The following is a 15,645-nucleotide window of genomic DNA, read 5'->3' as shown; positions in this document are numbered from 1 at the left end:
CAAATTCTAGGCTGAATGCTCTTGTTGACTAATTCAAGTTTTCTAAAGCAATATTGTAAGTTCTAGCATAGTCAGAGCAAGTTGCATCTGAATGATCTAACTCTTAATCTCTTGATTCAGGGCCCAGGCATTTTGACCCGAGCTGTTTTCTCAAAGTGCTTCTTTGAAATTCTAACTAGTAGCAGCAAGACAAGCCAGTGGGATGTGAGTGGGCTTCCTGTCTTGTCATCATCCCATGTAACACTGGGAGAATGGATGGAGAGAGCACAGCAGCTTCACAAAGTCAGCACAGTGCTGTGGACCAACCTGGCTCTCTCTTCAATAGCAGATTTTAGGTATGACCTCTTTTCTACATATTTGTTATTTAAATCAAGCATGTTACAGAAGGTTGCTTACTGTGTGTAAATATTTTCTCATTCCTTTTCTTCAGACACACAGATGCTAGACTGCAAGGAATAATGCTAGGCAGACTGCTCTCTGCCCTGGTAGATCTGATTCCAGTGGATCTTCAAGAAGAATTTTTGGAGTGCTGTGAGAAGCTTTACCTCAAGGATCCTATTGCATATGAGTACCTTCTCAAGATACTTGAAAGCATCACTGATCAGGAATTACTTCCTAAAGAATTCCTGTTCCTTCTGCTCACTTGCTTGCATCAGTTCTATGGGGAAGGGCTTCAGGAGTTACCGGAGACGGCTTGGCGAGGAAGCCTCTGGGTGAGCATTGGCTTGGTGCAGATCCAGATGTGGATTCCACAGACCAGGTTTGATCCAGCTGTTAAAAGAGAATACAAGCTCAAGTACTCAAAAGAAGAGGTGAGTATGAAGCCAAGTTGGTTTTTACCTTTGTTATGTGTAAAATCAATGCAGAGGAGTTTGGCTTGGTCATGATTTTTAAACTATACCGTTAGAACGTCTTCTAATATCCAAGAAGTTGATGTACCTCCTTGGTTACTAAAATAAGAACTGCTGTGAATGGCTTATTCTTTCCTTTTTAGTTATACCAGCTGGAGTGTGAATGGAAAACACATGATTTTTCATGTCAGCTGCATACAGGAAAAAGTATTGAAGATGAAACAGTCAGCAACTATATTCATCCCCATATCAGGTAACACCCAGGCACTGAACCCATCTCTTTTAGAGTGGACATGTCATCTTTGAGTGCTCAGGCTCTGAAGCTTTACAATTTTTCTCTCTTTCTGTAGAAACTAGAGTTGCTGGTTTTAAAGTATCAATTTACACGTTGAGGTGGTAGAGAAGAAGCAACTGTGCTCCTTACTTGCAATAAGGAATTGTCTGTACACTTTGTACTGCTGAAAATAGAATAATTAAAGCAGTGGCCATCATATATTGATGTTGAAACCATGCCCGGAAGTAAAAACAATGCCATACATTTAAATTACAGTACTTTCCTTAAATGTGACAATATTATCAATCAGCTGAAGTGAGATGAATTATATATCACTGTAGTTTCTCAAGGCCATTATATGTGCCAGTGCTATTTTGCAAAGTTCTTCAGCTGATATTACTGGGGGAAAATCTGCATAGTGTGTTTTAGCAATAGCCTTTGCCTGTGTTGCAGTGGATGAATTAAATTTCTTACCACACAGAGTAGAGTACACTGTTGATAATCAGAATCTGTAGTCACTGTTATTTTGTTTGGGGCTTTTTGTAGCTTTTTTTTATCAGAGGAACTTGAGGAGAAAATTTTCAGCAAAGAGCTTTCTCTTTTCTGTAGCCTTCAGGTGTGTTCTGTGTACATGAAGATAAAAACTGTCTATTATTCATTATTTTCCACTTTCAGTAGGAATTTTTGATTTATTATTATGCATATAGAGGCTCTGGTAGTTCCATACTACTGCTTAAAGAGATGATAATAATTGAAAGCAGGTTCTGAATGGATGAGTTTTACCAATTGCTTGTGGTAGTATTATTTTTTTTCTTAATGCTCACAGAGCTGTCAGGTAGTAAGAAAAAAGTACTTGAAGTTTGTTGAAGTGGCAGGGAGAGAAGAAATCTACATCTGTGGGCTAAAAGGCTGTCCCTTATTTTTCCTTATTTGCTGATAAGGATTAATTTTGGAATAATATAAGGAATAATCTGATTAATCTTTTCCTGTATCTAACTGCTATGTTAGATCCATTTAAACAAGTTCATATGAAAAGTATTCCCATGTCTAAAGCAGTCAATGTTATTTCTTAACAGGCTGTTGCATGAAAGAATGCAAAGGCTGAAGGAGCAAATAAGCAGTCTTTCTAGAAGGAAGGCCTTCAGGCCTCCAGCTCCTCTGTATGATTGCTTGTACCAGGAGGCTCACCAGTACATCAGCAGCATAGCACGGGTTTCCTCAGTCCAAGACCTTCTAGCCCGCCTCCTGCAGTTCCTCCGTGGAGAGAGACCTAAATCACTGCAGGCTGCACAGAACCTGTTAAATGAAGAGGCATCGTGGCAACAGTCACACCATCAGTTTAGAAAGCACCTGGCAGAGGAGTATGCTGTGTTCCCTGATGCCATCGCTCCCCTGCAGGCTGCCATCATGCAGCTGCAGCATGGCATGCGATTAGTGGCTTCTGAAGCGAGCGCAGTGCTGCAGAGCTCTGTGTGCCCTGCTGATCTCAGCAACCTCCTCACTTCTTTGCTGGCATTTCCTTCTGTTGGCCGGGCCTTTCCCACTTACTTTGCTCGGGCAGAAATTTTATGCTCAGTGAATTCAGTTGGGGTACTTAAAGGACTTAAAAAGTTCTCTCTGAAGCACTCTGAAGGAGGATCTGAGGGAGCTGAGCAGCCTTCCCCAACTCCAGAGCAGCTCCTGGTGAATGCTTTGCTGCATCTTCAATGCCATGTACTGTCCAGAGGAGAGATGGACCCGAAATCTCTGCAGCTCTTCAGACATCTGTGTCGGGTAAGCTCTGGATGCCCATAACTGGGAGTCTTGCTCTGAACCTGTCCCCTGTGGAAGACATGGATCTGCTAAAACAGCTCTAGAGGAGGGCCATAGGAATCATCACGAGGCTGGAACACCCCTCTTGTGAAGAAAGGCTGACAGAGTTGAGGTTGTACAGCTGGGGGAAGTCTCTGAGGAGACCTTGTTGTGGCTTTTCAGTTTATAAAAAGGAGGGAAGGAGACTTTTCACCCAGGCTTGTAGAACAGGGCATAAGAGTTTTAAACTGAAATAAGGTAAATCTAGATAGAATATAAAAATAATTGTTTAGAAATGTGTATGGTGAGACACAGGAACTGGTTATCCATAGAAGTTGTGGACGCTGCAACCCTGAAAGTGTTTGAGAGTGATTGGATGAGGCTTTGAGCAACCTGGTCTAGTGGAAGATGTCCCTGCCCATGGCAGAGGGGTTGTATTAGATGATCTTTAGAGGTCCTTATCTTGATAATTATTAGTAGGATGTTCTTTAAAATCTTCTAATTTTTTCCCAATTAATTGTAAAAGATAATCTAGTATACTGGATTAACTTGTTTGAATTTATCAAGGCATAAAACAATAGCCTGTAATAATTAGTAAATATTTTATTTATGTAAGAAAAACCCCAAGCAGCAAAACCCAAAGTTGGACATGCACAGAAAAATGCACCCCAATGCTAACTTTGTGGAGAGTTTCTTTATTAAATGTTGAGGAAAGGAGATTGGAACTTGGTCAAGTACTCTGTTGTGTATTGTCTTTACATTTTCCTCATTAGCTTGTTAAGAGGGTAACTCACAAATATTAGATGGCTTTGATTTCTACTGTTGTAGACCACAGAGGAGGGAAGAGCCCAGCAAAATAGATGCTGCCCCAATGATGGAATAGGGATGATGTTAAACACTGACAAGTGTAGAAGCATCTTGCTCTGTGTTTCCTTAGGCAATTGTAAACGAATGGGATGAGCAGGAGCGCCGTGCCCAGGAGCAGGAGGCCATGGAACGCAGCCTGTACAGGTACAGGAGTAAAAGCCACGGGAAAGGACGGAGCGAGGAAGAGGAGGAAGAAGAAGAATTCAGGAGGAGATTTCCTTTTCATGAAAAGGTAATAAATTACATCTGAAGTTGCTCCTGAAAGTAAATGCTGTAAATGACATGAGGAATGAAGTAGTTTTTCCTTCAACCAAAAGCCAAATTGGGGCAGATTTTGATAGGTATTCATTGATGTGCTTGTGGTTTATTTCACCTTCTGGTTGAAAAATGTTTTTGGGATTAATTTCCAGCTTGAACTGTACTGTGGTTTGGGTGAAAAATCCCAAATTATATAACTGAACAATAACATAGTTACTTGTAAAAAGCTGGAATATTTTTTGTTTAGCAAGTAAGGTCATCTGAGGTTCTACTATAGGTGGAGAAAGCTGATCTCCTTGATTAAATAAAGCAGCTGGGACAGAATGGTCGGGTCCTCGAGCAACCACGCAGTGTTGAGGTGGTTTATCAGCAGACACAGCTGCTGCTTCTTTTTCTGCAAAGGGGTTTAGTTGGCAGCAGCCCAGGGTTCACTGTACTGCACTCCTGCCTGCTGTAGTTACACCCTGAAATGTTCTGTACACCTGTGTTCAGTTTCAGACTGGCAGTCTGTCTATATGGTACCAGCTGCAAATCATTAGCATGTCGTTGCAATGCCAAAAAAAGCAAAAGAGGAGGTAGAGAGAGGAGACAATAAAATTTACTTTTGATTATCATGTAATTTGCAGGACTTTGAAGATATCACAGCTCAGCCAAGCTTAGAAGAAAAAATGGAAACTGAAGATCCAGTGGAAGACCAGCTGGAAGTTGACAGAGCCCTTTTGTCCAAGAGCTCCATGCAAACAGTAATGAAGGTTCATCAGCAGTTGTGCTTAAACTTTGCTCGATCCCTGTGGTATCAACAGAGTCTGCCTTCTCATCAAGCCAAGCATTATTTCAGTGCATTTATTTCCTGCTATCAGACTGGTGCATGCCTGGTGTCACAATTCTATCCTTTAATTGGTAAGACTGCTAGCAGTATTTCAGATATGCCAGTTTAGATTTGTAAAGATTTGTTTCAAAATAATCACAATACAGGTCATGAAACACACCTGTTATGGGGGAAATGCACAAAACAGAAAATCCTTTTCGCAGAGAATTTGTCCCATGTTCAGAATTGTCTTGTGGAATGCTTTGATTTTTTATTCTTCTATGCATTTTTTAATTCCATTTGGTATTACAGAAGACCAACACAGTTTAAAAATGTATTGACTGCTGAGTGAAATTTTGATCATAGGATCTGCATAGTCCTGTGGAAGATAAAGCACTTGAAGAAATTTCTCAGAAGTAAATTTTGCAATGAAGTTCATTAAAGAATTGTTTTAAATTTAGCTTATGTATATAAAGTAAAAAGAAAAAAGGTATCATGGGGTTTTTATTCCACCCTGAATTGTCAAAAACTTGATGTGTAAATTTTTTTAACAATGTATGAGACTCAGAATCATCACTTGTTAAAGCACAGCTATGTATTTCAGTTCTGATCTAGGCGTGTGCGCAATTAAGATGAAGTGAATAAGGGCTGTTGTTTCTACCATGACTTATTTTTGTGTTTGCACCTGAGCCATAATGTATGTGGGATTACTTTTGTGTGTTGGATTACTTTTCCACTGAGCCTTCCTTTACAGTAGTATCTCCTTGATGTAAATTTATATACAGACAATCTGTTCTTCTGACAGGATTACAGCCTGTCTTTATAACACTTCTTGTACTTTCGTAGAAAAATCTGATAAAATAGAGAATAAAAACTCCAAGTATGTCTTGTGTTCCATACTCCATCTCATTGTTCCAGTGGTATAGTCTTCTACCCTTGTAAAAGATAACATGCTAAGGCTTGGGATACAGGGGGGAAAAAAACCCCTAACTTTATCTATTCAACTGAGAAAAGAACTAATAGCATGTGTGATGTCTTCCTTACTTGCTTCCTAGGTGCTGAAATGAATGACAGTCTTTTGGGAAGCCAGCTTCTGCTGAGCACTCTTCTTCACAATACCTTTTTTGAGGAAGTAACTTCAGATCTTGTGCTGCAGCAAGATGGCCCTTATGACTTCTATCAGCATCCCAATATTCAGCAAGTCCGACAGTGCCAACCTGTGCTTGACAATTTTGCTAAAGAAATAAATGGGCTACTGCAGGAATGGCCAGAGCATCCTGTACTTGCGCAGGTAAAAACAAATATTTGAAACATTTTAGGATTACATTTATGTGTATGTGTATAGATATGTATAGACATGTGCATACACACTGATATGCTTGCACAGATGTTGTATTACTCATGCAGATGTTTTGAAGTCATACCTGTTTATTCATAAGAGGTATAGGTATTGCTGTATGTATTATAGCTGTTCTGTTTTAATCATGAAATGTTAAGTGGAATTCTGCCAAGTCTGAACTTAGAGTTTTAAGCAGTCTTCAGTCTGCCATAGCTCAAAGATCCCCGAGGTCTTGCTGCTTCTACTCAGTTTTCTTCTGAAGTTCTTTCTTTCATAATGCTTTAGAATAGTTATTTTTAGTCCCTCTTACAGCATCTATGTTGTTTTAAGGTTACATTTCGTGGGGTAATGTAGAAACTCAGATTCCTAAGATGAGCTCTTAGCCTTAGGTAATTTGTGCTGCCTTCCCCAAGTGCATTGGCCTTACTGAATTCCTAGTGATCTTATACTAAATTGAGAAAACAGTTTAAAAATGTGTAAAAAAGAAAAAAATTCTTATCTCTTGTGAGGGTCAGTTATGCTCATAGAAATTAACTGAATTTCATGGCTTCTTCTGTTGAAGTGCAGCTCCTGAATGTTTTTGGTTTTGTTCTGCAGCTGTTAGTTGTGATGGACAGAATCCGGAGTTTTCCACTTTCTAGTCCTCTCTCAAAGTTTCTGAATGGCTTGGAAATTCTTCTTGCAAAGGCACAGGTAAGAAGAAGTCTATGGTAAAGTTCATTTTTCTCTTTATGGTACCATGTGACAAACACAGTACATGGAAGCTGCTTGTCAGGATTTGGGGGAGTGAACTTGCTCCATGCTGACAGTTTAAAGAGCAAGAACCCAGTAATCCAGAATGATGCAATGAGTTTTGCCAGGCAGTGACTCATTTCTGGCTGTGTGAAGGGGAATTTTGCTTTTCTAGGACTGGGAGGAGAACGCCAGTCGGGCCTTGTCCCTGCGGAAGCACCTGGATCTGGTCACACAGCTGATCATTCAGTGGCGCAGATTGGAGTTGAAGTAAGAATTATCCTTCCATGCTGCTTTTCCTTAGATACTGTAAGCTTTCATCTCCACATGGAGGCACATTCCAATACAGAATTGCCCTAATTTTGGAACATGCTTCTGTCTATCTGTCGTGGTGAAAATATGTGAGGGAAGGAGACCACCAGTGAGGAGCTGTAGTGGATCAGAATGAGCATGTCCAGGCTGTGGTGACTCTATTTGCCTCAGGAGAAGTAGAAACAATATTTTACCAATGCTCTCCTGTTTTCATCCAAGTTTTTCCTGAGCCTGTAGGGTTTTGTCTGTTTAATAACTATCATTAAATTGTCCTTAAAAATGATTTTCCAGTCTCCCGTTTAAGACCACATGAAATTTTTATAGCCACAGTGTGTCACAATCAGGAATTCCACAAGTCTACCTCAATTTCTGAGAAAATAAACTTTTAAACCTGCCTCTGATGGATTTTGCTTTACCCTCTCTTTTTTTTCTTCTCTCATATATAATAATGGTAGCAAAACAATGATCCTCAGAAATTGTATATATTAAGCTAATGTGCAGATTCTTTCATCCTGCTACATTTTCCATTAGTTTAATAGAAACAGAAAACAAACTTTGGTTGTTTTGAACCCAAAGTTCAAAGTACCCATGATATTTTTGATTTCTCTCTCCCTTTTCTTATTGTTTCTAGTTGCTGGTCAGTAAGTTTGGACAATGTTATGAAGCAGCATGTGGAGAAATCCACAAAGCACTGGTTCTCAGTCTATCAGATGATTGAGAAGTATGTTCAAGAACAGACAGAGGCAAACACAGAAGGTAAGTGCTGGCCTTAAAATAAATGTGATGCAGTTCTAGTGTGATTACGGTCCTAAATGCCAGACTTTGACAGTGCACTTTCAGATATAGCTCTTTGCCCACAGTAAATTCCATGACTGTGTAGGGCTTTCCATATGGAATGAACTTTGTATATATTTGTGAAACCACTTGTGGCTCACAGAGCCTGTGTTGTGATGTAAAGAAAAGATGTTTTTAAAAAGCACCTAAAAGAAAGTAGAATTGTGATAGCTGTACATCATGCATATACAAACATTTCAAACAGATTTGGAGGGTAGGAGGCCTCATCTGCAACTGGAAAAGGCTCCTTGTTTTTTTAATTGCAGAAAGCATAATTCATATCCCAGCTGAACTGCTTTTAACATTCTGTATAAAGCCTAAAAAATTCTTAGAGTAAGTAGGTTTTGGTACATACTGTTCTTAGCAAATCTGTCTGCATGTGTTCATGTTACATAAAATAGGGGAATGAGAGGCAACACCTTGCCTCCCCCAAATTTAATGGAATTGTAAAGATGAAAGCAGTATCCTCTGACTTGAGGCCAAATTTCCAATCTCGTGACTACTTAATGCACTTGATGAGCCTCAGATCCTTCAGTTAGTACATCTCAAAGAGGACAACATGTCTTCTTCCACAGATAATACCCTAAAGACACTGTATTCTCTACCAGATTCTTCTGCTCTATTTCTGTCCTCATGACTTTGAGGAGTTAAGGAACTGGCAGTGACTTATTTGTGCTGTTGCTTATCATGACTGAAAAAGCCATTCATTCTTAAAGAATAGCAAGTATTCTGTAAATACTCAATGGATTCTGAAATTCAACATATAAGTGACCTTCTCAGTCACTATTTTAACGCTGCTTCTTGTTCCCTTTCCTTTCTTCCAGCGTGGAGTCTGTTAATTTTACTTCTTATTAAATCAGAATTCTTCCCCTCTCTGCCCCTTTCCTATTTTGTTTTGAACTTTTCCTAATTGACACTCAATATTTAATTGAAAGTTATGAAGACCAGACAACAATTTTCAAGTAAATGTTTTAGGTTTTTTTGTTTGTTTGTTTTCTCTCACTTTCTTTCTGAATTTCTGGTGCAATGTTCAGGAACTGAGCAAATGGATCTGAAAACACTGGTCAGCACATTACAGGCTTTCATTGAAGGCTCTACTCTGGGAGAGTTTCAGGCACGGCTCCAGGTACTGCTGATTTTCCACTGCCATGTCTTGCTGATGCCTCAAGTAGCAGAAAAGGGTAAGTTGTTAGCATTATCTCTGGTGAGTTACCTATACAGCATCCCCATATTCAGCCATCAGGTGTTCCAGACTTTCCAGACAGGTCACTGAGCTCATAAATAGAACACAAGCCAATAGGGATGTTTTACTGTTGTCCTGTTGGTCAATTTATCCCATCTTCTGGTGTTGCTAAGGTTCCAAAAAAATTGGTGTATATTTATTGTAATGATACTGAAAAATGCCCTCTTGTAAAAAAAGAATGATGATGATGATTATTATCTGTCCCTTCTCCCTTCTAGATGTTCTGTGCAGCATCCTGTGGAATCTATACAATTACTATAAGCAGTTTTCAGAGTGTGTTGAGGCCAAAATCACTGAACTTCGTCAGCCCATAGAAAAAGAACTTAAGGTAAAAGGAGACTTGGCTCAGACAACATATTGGTCTAATCAAAGGAACAGTGGAGCAGAAGCTATTTGAATTTGTCTATAATAGTTCTGTTGGCCACTGAAATCCCTACTAAACTTAAGATTTTCTTTGACAAGAATTAATTCTTGAGGTGGGGGACGGGTTGATTGAAAGCTTTAATGTTTGATCAGCCCATTTATCCATGAAGGTTTCTACCCAGGGCTGTTCATTTCACAACATCTGGCTATGCAGCAGTTTTTATGCAGTGCAAATATTATGTTAATAAGATGCCTGTGCAATAATTTGCTCACTTACTAAAATGTTTGGCATTTTAGGGCTACGAGATCATTGTAGCTGATAAGGTTTAAAGATCATCTTTGATGTGGAAATAGTTAATTTCATTTACATAAGTAATCCCATTGATTATTTTTTTTCCTAATAGGAATTTGTGAAGATTTCCAGGTGGAATGATGTCAGCTTCTGGGCTATAAAGCAATCAGTTGAAAAAATACGCAGGTAAGTCAGAACTTAAATAAAGCTCCCCTTTTTGAAACCTTCTGTCTAGATGATTTCTCTATGATGTTACATTTGAATGCAGAAATGTTTCTTCTGCTCATAACACAGTGAAAACATTTCTTTCCAGCAGTTGAGAGATTTCCAGGATTACAAAACCCAGTAATTTTTTGTTTTCATTTGGTAATTAGAACTCTCTTTAAATTCATGAAGAAGTTTGAAGTTGTTCTGGATGAGCCATGTCAGCCTGCCTTGGTGGAGATTGGTAAGGAAGAGCAGCTGGACTGCATGCAAAAGCAAGAGGAGTCTGACGACAAAGAAACCAAAATTCAGAGGCTAAACAACACATTGAGAAAGGTTCTGTCTGCTAGAACAGATGTTACCAAGGTGACTGAATTAGTTATTCTAAGTGTGGGAAGAACAGTTTCCCTATTCTCATCTATACATTGCTTTTCACTGATTAATGCAGGAAAATCTTATGTAAGTGTCAGATCTGTTGAATATATCATAAACTTTTTTGGTCTTACTTGTGTTCAGTGTTATGCAACACTGCAGATGGGTGGGAATGCAGCATGGGATGACAAGCATGGTCTGTACTGATCTGGCACTATATCTGTGCTCTGATAACAGAGTTGAGGCTGTTACACATCTCATCTCCCATTTGCTTACATAGTGCCTGCAGCAATTTGTTACTTCTCTACTAGTGAAGTAAAACTGGGAGCCTGGGAGTTGAAATTATTATTACTCATTTTTTTCCTAAACAAGGACACAAACAAATAATGATGTAGCTGTAGGATTTGTGCATATGAGGTCTGATTAAATATTAAATCACTTTTGGCTTGGATACTCATAAGGGAATGCACTATATTGTCACATGTTTGCTGTTGACTGAGTTTGTGGACTGTGAACATTTGCCTTGGACAAGCTGATGCATGGTAAATCCTGTTCTAGAGAGTCTCAGTTTACTCTGTCTCTAAATAATTTGCCCAGCTCAGAGAGGAAGTCAGCTAATTTTCTTCCTGAAAGAGATTCCTATTCATATCATTAGTTTTTATTAACAAGATGCAAGGAGACAATCATAACTCATCAGAATTTGGTGGTAAGTGGGAAATGCTGAGTTACCCTCAGCTTTGTTCTGTTTCTTCAGACCAGGAGCAGAGCTGATCTTGCTCATGTCCTGTACAGGAGGGTAGAGCAAGGAGGCAGAAATTTAATGCAAATCTAATGTATTTGATTGATTGAGGGTTTTGTTTGTTAGTGGGTGATTTGTAAGCCTGTTACTGATAGTTAACAGGGTTATTGGTTTCACTGCTTGCAGCTCCATGTTGTCTTCATTCCTTAAAGAAGACGCATGCAAACAATTGAAATTGAACAAAAAAAAACTGAACCAAAAAAAAATTGAAAAGCTTTGGATATGCTGAGGAATTAATTCTGTTATTTAATAATTTCTACCTGCACACTGTTTCTGTTGTCTAGTGGAAAGTGAGTGAGGATGTTCTTACCTGACACCCTGAGGCCATTAGTGATTTAGGTTAATGCCTTTAGACTTGGAAGGCACAGGAAGCTGACCTGACATAGTGATTACTTTTGTTATGGAGGTAATGACAAACACCTAAGACAGTAAGATCATAGCATCATTCACTTGACTGTTCAAAAATAATGCCTGCCTGACATACATGTGTTATGATTTTTCTCAAGCGTTGGTGCTGAACTGATGAAAGAATCACATGAGCATGTTTTGGGGTTTCAAATAAATGCAGAATTGAGCCCTTTTTTAAAGCAATTTACTCCTAGGACTCAAATGAGAGCTTTGAGTATTTGTGTATAATTTTCTTCCATTTTTTTTTTCAGAGGGCACTCCCAGAATGTCAGGGCATCATCACGTTTCATACAGATTCTCTTCAGTATCGTCTGTCTAAGCTGACGAAGAAGATGAAGAAAATGTGTACAGCAGTTACAGAAAATAATTCATTCTTAAACCTGGTGGAAAATCTCGACCAGTTCACAGGTTAGGTTTTCTTGTGATGTCCATACCACAGTTGACCTCTCTAACATAAATAGAGCAAGTCAGGAAAAAGTGCAGATATATAGTTGTCTTCCCAAAGAATGCTTTGCATACATGAAAATTTCAATCTCATACCTTTGTCTGCTGTCTTCTATACAGGTGGTGTTATTGTTTCTGTAGCTGAACTGCAAAATTTAACATTTGATCAGACAGCAACTAAGGAGAAGCAGAAATCAGAGGCAAAGCATATTCAGATGCAAAAGCAACGGGCTTTGTCAGATCTCTTTAAAAGCCTTGCTAAAACAGGTGAGCTTCCACTAAAAATGGGCTTGGTTTAACAGTACAGAGCTCTTGAGCATTTTACTATCTTTGCCAATATATTTAAACCCACCATAATATGATGTAAGGTAACACCTTTACCTTCCTCATTCACCAGCCTTTTCATGTCTTAAAAATGATCCCTAACACAGCTTTCTTAAAGGACATGGGGCAGTGAAAAGTCTGTAATGTACACAGGTCTGTGTTAGTCTTATTTCAGCTGTGTTGTTCAGCTATGTTCAGCTCAAGATAGCTCAGCTACAACGTGTTCTCACATTACAAAACTTGCAGCATGTTCAAAGACTTGTCAAAATAAGAACATTTTAATGTCTTCCTACCAACTGTGTGAGTGACATTTTTCATACAAAAAAGGAGGGCATCAAAGGATGTGTGATGAAATACCGTTCCAGGTTTGTCATACCGGAAAGGTCTGTCCTGGTGCCGCTCAGAGGACTGCCAGGAAGTTCTGTACCTCCGTCCGCTGGACTTGCGCAGTGCCCTGGCTGCAGTGGATTGCACACATGAGCTGGACAGCACGTATGTACCCAGGACTTCTCCCCCTCAGATTGTGGGAATGCAGCTGTAATATATAGAATTCATGGCGTGTTGATTTAGACTGGGGTTTCTCAACAGTAATTCATTTAGGATTTTGCATATTCCCTTCCTCCCGTTACATCTCAGTTTGGTATGTACAACTGAGCAAGGATTTGGGGTTTTTTTAATTTCTTTGTTTTTTTTCTATATTTGCACTTTAATAATGATACCCTCAGTTTCATTCTTTCCATGAATTAGATTTCAGTTAGCCCTCCACTGTCCAGCCTTGCCTGGGATGCTTTGCTAGCAGTATATTAGAGTGTAAACTGCTAATGATTTTATTGAAGGTGAACTGTGATTTTCAGGGATTTCTTCATTGTTTTGTCTTCGTTGAATAATGGGATATTTCAGGAGAAAATACTTCAAAGTGGGCATTACTGGAAAAGCTTTCTTAGGGGAAAGATGTTTTTTTCAGATTTTTTTTAAACTGTTTTTCTGTCAACAAGGGCTTTTTTTTGTCATTGAGACTTGCTGGTTATTGTCCTGGGATGTAATCATTTAGTTTATGTATCAGAAGAAAGGCTTCTGTATGAAGCTAGATTTAGCTGCATGGGGGGAAGAAAAACAATATCACTATGAAAGTATTAAATGGTATTCAAAGATAGAGATCTTTCTGCAATTACTTAGGGTTTTCCTAGAATTTATTTTAAAAATCAAATCTTTTCTTAAGACTAGAATATTTTTAGATAAAATGAAGAATAGGAACTTCAATGCATTTTCTAAACAACAAATTTCAGGCAAAACTGTTAGGTTGGAGAGCTGATGTGGTGGCTCCAGCATGCTGAGGTACTTTTTAATACCAGACTTCTTTGTGCTCTGCCAGGTTGCTGACAGAGATTTCTTCTGCCTGGGATGGGTGCCAGAAGTACTTCTATCGGTCACTTGCACGTCACTCTCGGCTCCAGACAGCCTTGTTAGCACCTGCCAAGGTAAAACCAGCAAAGTAAAACCAGAATCTTAGTTCTGTAAACTTCATTTTACCAGCTTGGACTGAAATTTCCTTGTGAAAAAGTGATGGGAGATAACGCTGTTGTGTAATATGATACTAAATATGACACTTTGGTAGCTCTCATTAAATGCAGCATGTTGAAACCTGCTGTTTTATGTAGGGACACAATTGGTTCAGGGAAAGAAGTTAATGATCTGTTCAGTGTACATTATCTTTCATCCCAGCAGATCCCTAATTGCCTCATTTTTGTGCATGAAGAAACTCATGAAATGCTGAATCCAAACTTGTAAGGAAAATAATCCCAATGTGATCCAGTGTTCTTGAAGAAATCAGTTGATACTTATAATTGGGCATAACAGGAGTCTGTGTCCAACACAAAAAGTGCTAATACATTTCTTCATTTAAAGTGCTAATACATTTCTTCATTTACTGGTCTGAAACCAGTAGAACAGACAAATGAACTCTGCAATACCAGAACAACTTTTCCAAAATTTCAGAAAAAAAGCACCTCTTCCAGATGTTCTTCCTTCACTATGCTTTAGCTCTTGTTTTACAACATGATCTTATCAAAGTCACACCTGATACTGGATACAAATAGTGGAACTTGACTGTGCAGTTATGCTCTGTGTTGTCACCATTTATTCTGATCTTTAAGATGTGACCTCCTTTCACTTCTAATGCAAGGAGTGAAAGTAATTGTCAGTATATCTGGTAAAATGAATGGTTGTAGCATTGGTCATGAATGTAAAGCATTTAGGCTGGTACCTCTTCAGATTTTAATCATTATTTGTATGAGGTAGATTTAATACTGGAACCAAATTCCTGATAAGAATTGCTTCAGTGGAGTGAAATCTAATGTGAGTGACTGTTGCAGAAGTTACTCGAAGGGCAAATTTTGTACGACTTGTTCAATTAAACCATAATCTTTCAGACTGCTCAGTGAAATGGAGGCACACAGACTGCCATTGTCTCGTTGTTCATCTGACTGTTCCCTCCCACTTCTTCTGTCTCTGTTTTGTTTAGGATATTGGACTGGGCAGCATTGAGCGCTGCAAAGGGTTCACTGCACACCTCATGCAGACGCTTGTGAGACAGAGGCGATCTCTTACTGCACTGACAGAACAGTGGATCTTACTCAGGTATTTTCCATCTTCCAATGTTTAATTGTTGGCAAGAAGTTTTGACAGTAAGCAAATCAGTTCAAGAAAGATGGAAAATAAGGCAGAAGACAAAAACAACTTTTTCCTCTTCTTCCTGATATTTCTTCTCCCTTCAATTAAGCCTAGATAGAGAAGATCTAAGTTTATCCTATCACTGCAGCCAGTATTTTGGAATCAAAATAATTTTGTAGAACAAGTAAGGCATATATGTGAACTAATTCCTGTAGTTAATTACACAGTTAAACCATTAAACTTACAGATTGTTATATCTCTCTCATTTGGTATTGGCCTAAGTTAATTTAGTTTACATTCAAGTTGTTGGCTCGACCTGGGGCAAATAAATGATCTGGGTGGTATTTTGAGCCAAAATAAGTGAAGCATCAACAGCTTACAAAGGAAAATTCTGGAAAGGTGGGACATACTGGATGTTGTGTCAAAACTGTAAAAGGAAAAGTGTGTAAGAATCTTTCTT

At 38.8% G+C, this 15,645-nt stretch overlaps 1 protein-coding gene across 1 annotated transcript in view; it reads left to right on the top strand.

Annotated features, from left to right (window-relative positions):
• The window catches only part of MDN1 (midasin AAA ATPase 1), a 93,678-nt gene that overhangs the window by 58,767 nt on the left and 19,266 nt on the right, over nt 1-15,645 (top strand). The window contains 19 exon segments of the mRNA XM_054514215.1: nt 121-335; nt 431-812; nt 995-1,104; nt 2,202-2,898; nt 3,854-4,015; nt 4,668-4,941; nt 5,905-6,140; nt 6,786-6,881; nt 7,096-7,190; nt 7,864-7,988; nt 9,101-9,247; nt 9,528-9,637; nt 10,077-10,150; nt 10,339-10,534; nt 11,999-12,155; nt 12,312-12,458; nt 12,881-13,007; nt 13,888-13,993; nt 15,037-15,152. Of these exon segments, the coding sequence (XP_054370190.1) occupies nt 121-335; nt 431-812; nt 995-1,104; nt 2,202-2,898; nt 3,854-4,015; nt 4,668-4,941; nt 5,905-6,140; nt 6,786-6,881; nt 7,096-7,190; nt 7,864-7,988; nt 9,101-9,247; nt 9,528-9,637; nt 10,077-10,150; nt 10,339-10,534; nt 11,999-12,155; nt 12,312-12,458; nt 12,881-13,007; nt 13,888-13,993; nt 15,037-15,152 (3,572 nt within the window).

Source organism: Molothrus ater, chromosome 3, assembly GCF_012460135.2.
Source record: "Molothrus ater isolate BHLD 08-10-18 breed brown headed cowbird chromosome 3, BPBGC_Mater_1.1, whole genome shotgun sequence".
NCBI classification, from domain to species: Eukaryota; Metazoa; Chordata; class Aves; order Passeriformes; family Icteridae; genus Molothrus; species Molothrus ater.
This window is presented reverse-complemented; position numbering and strand designations above follow the sequence as displayed.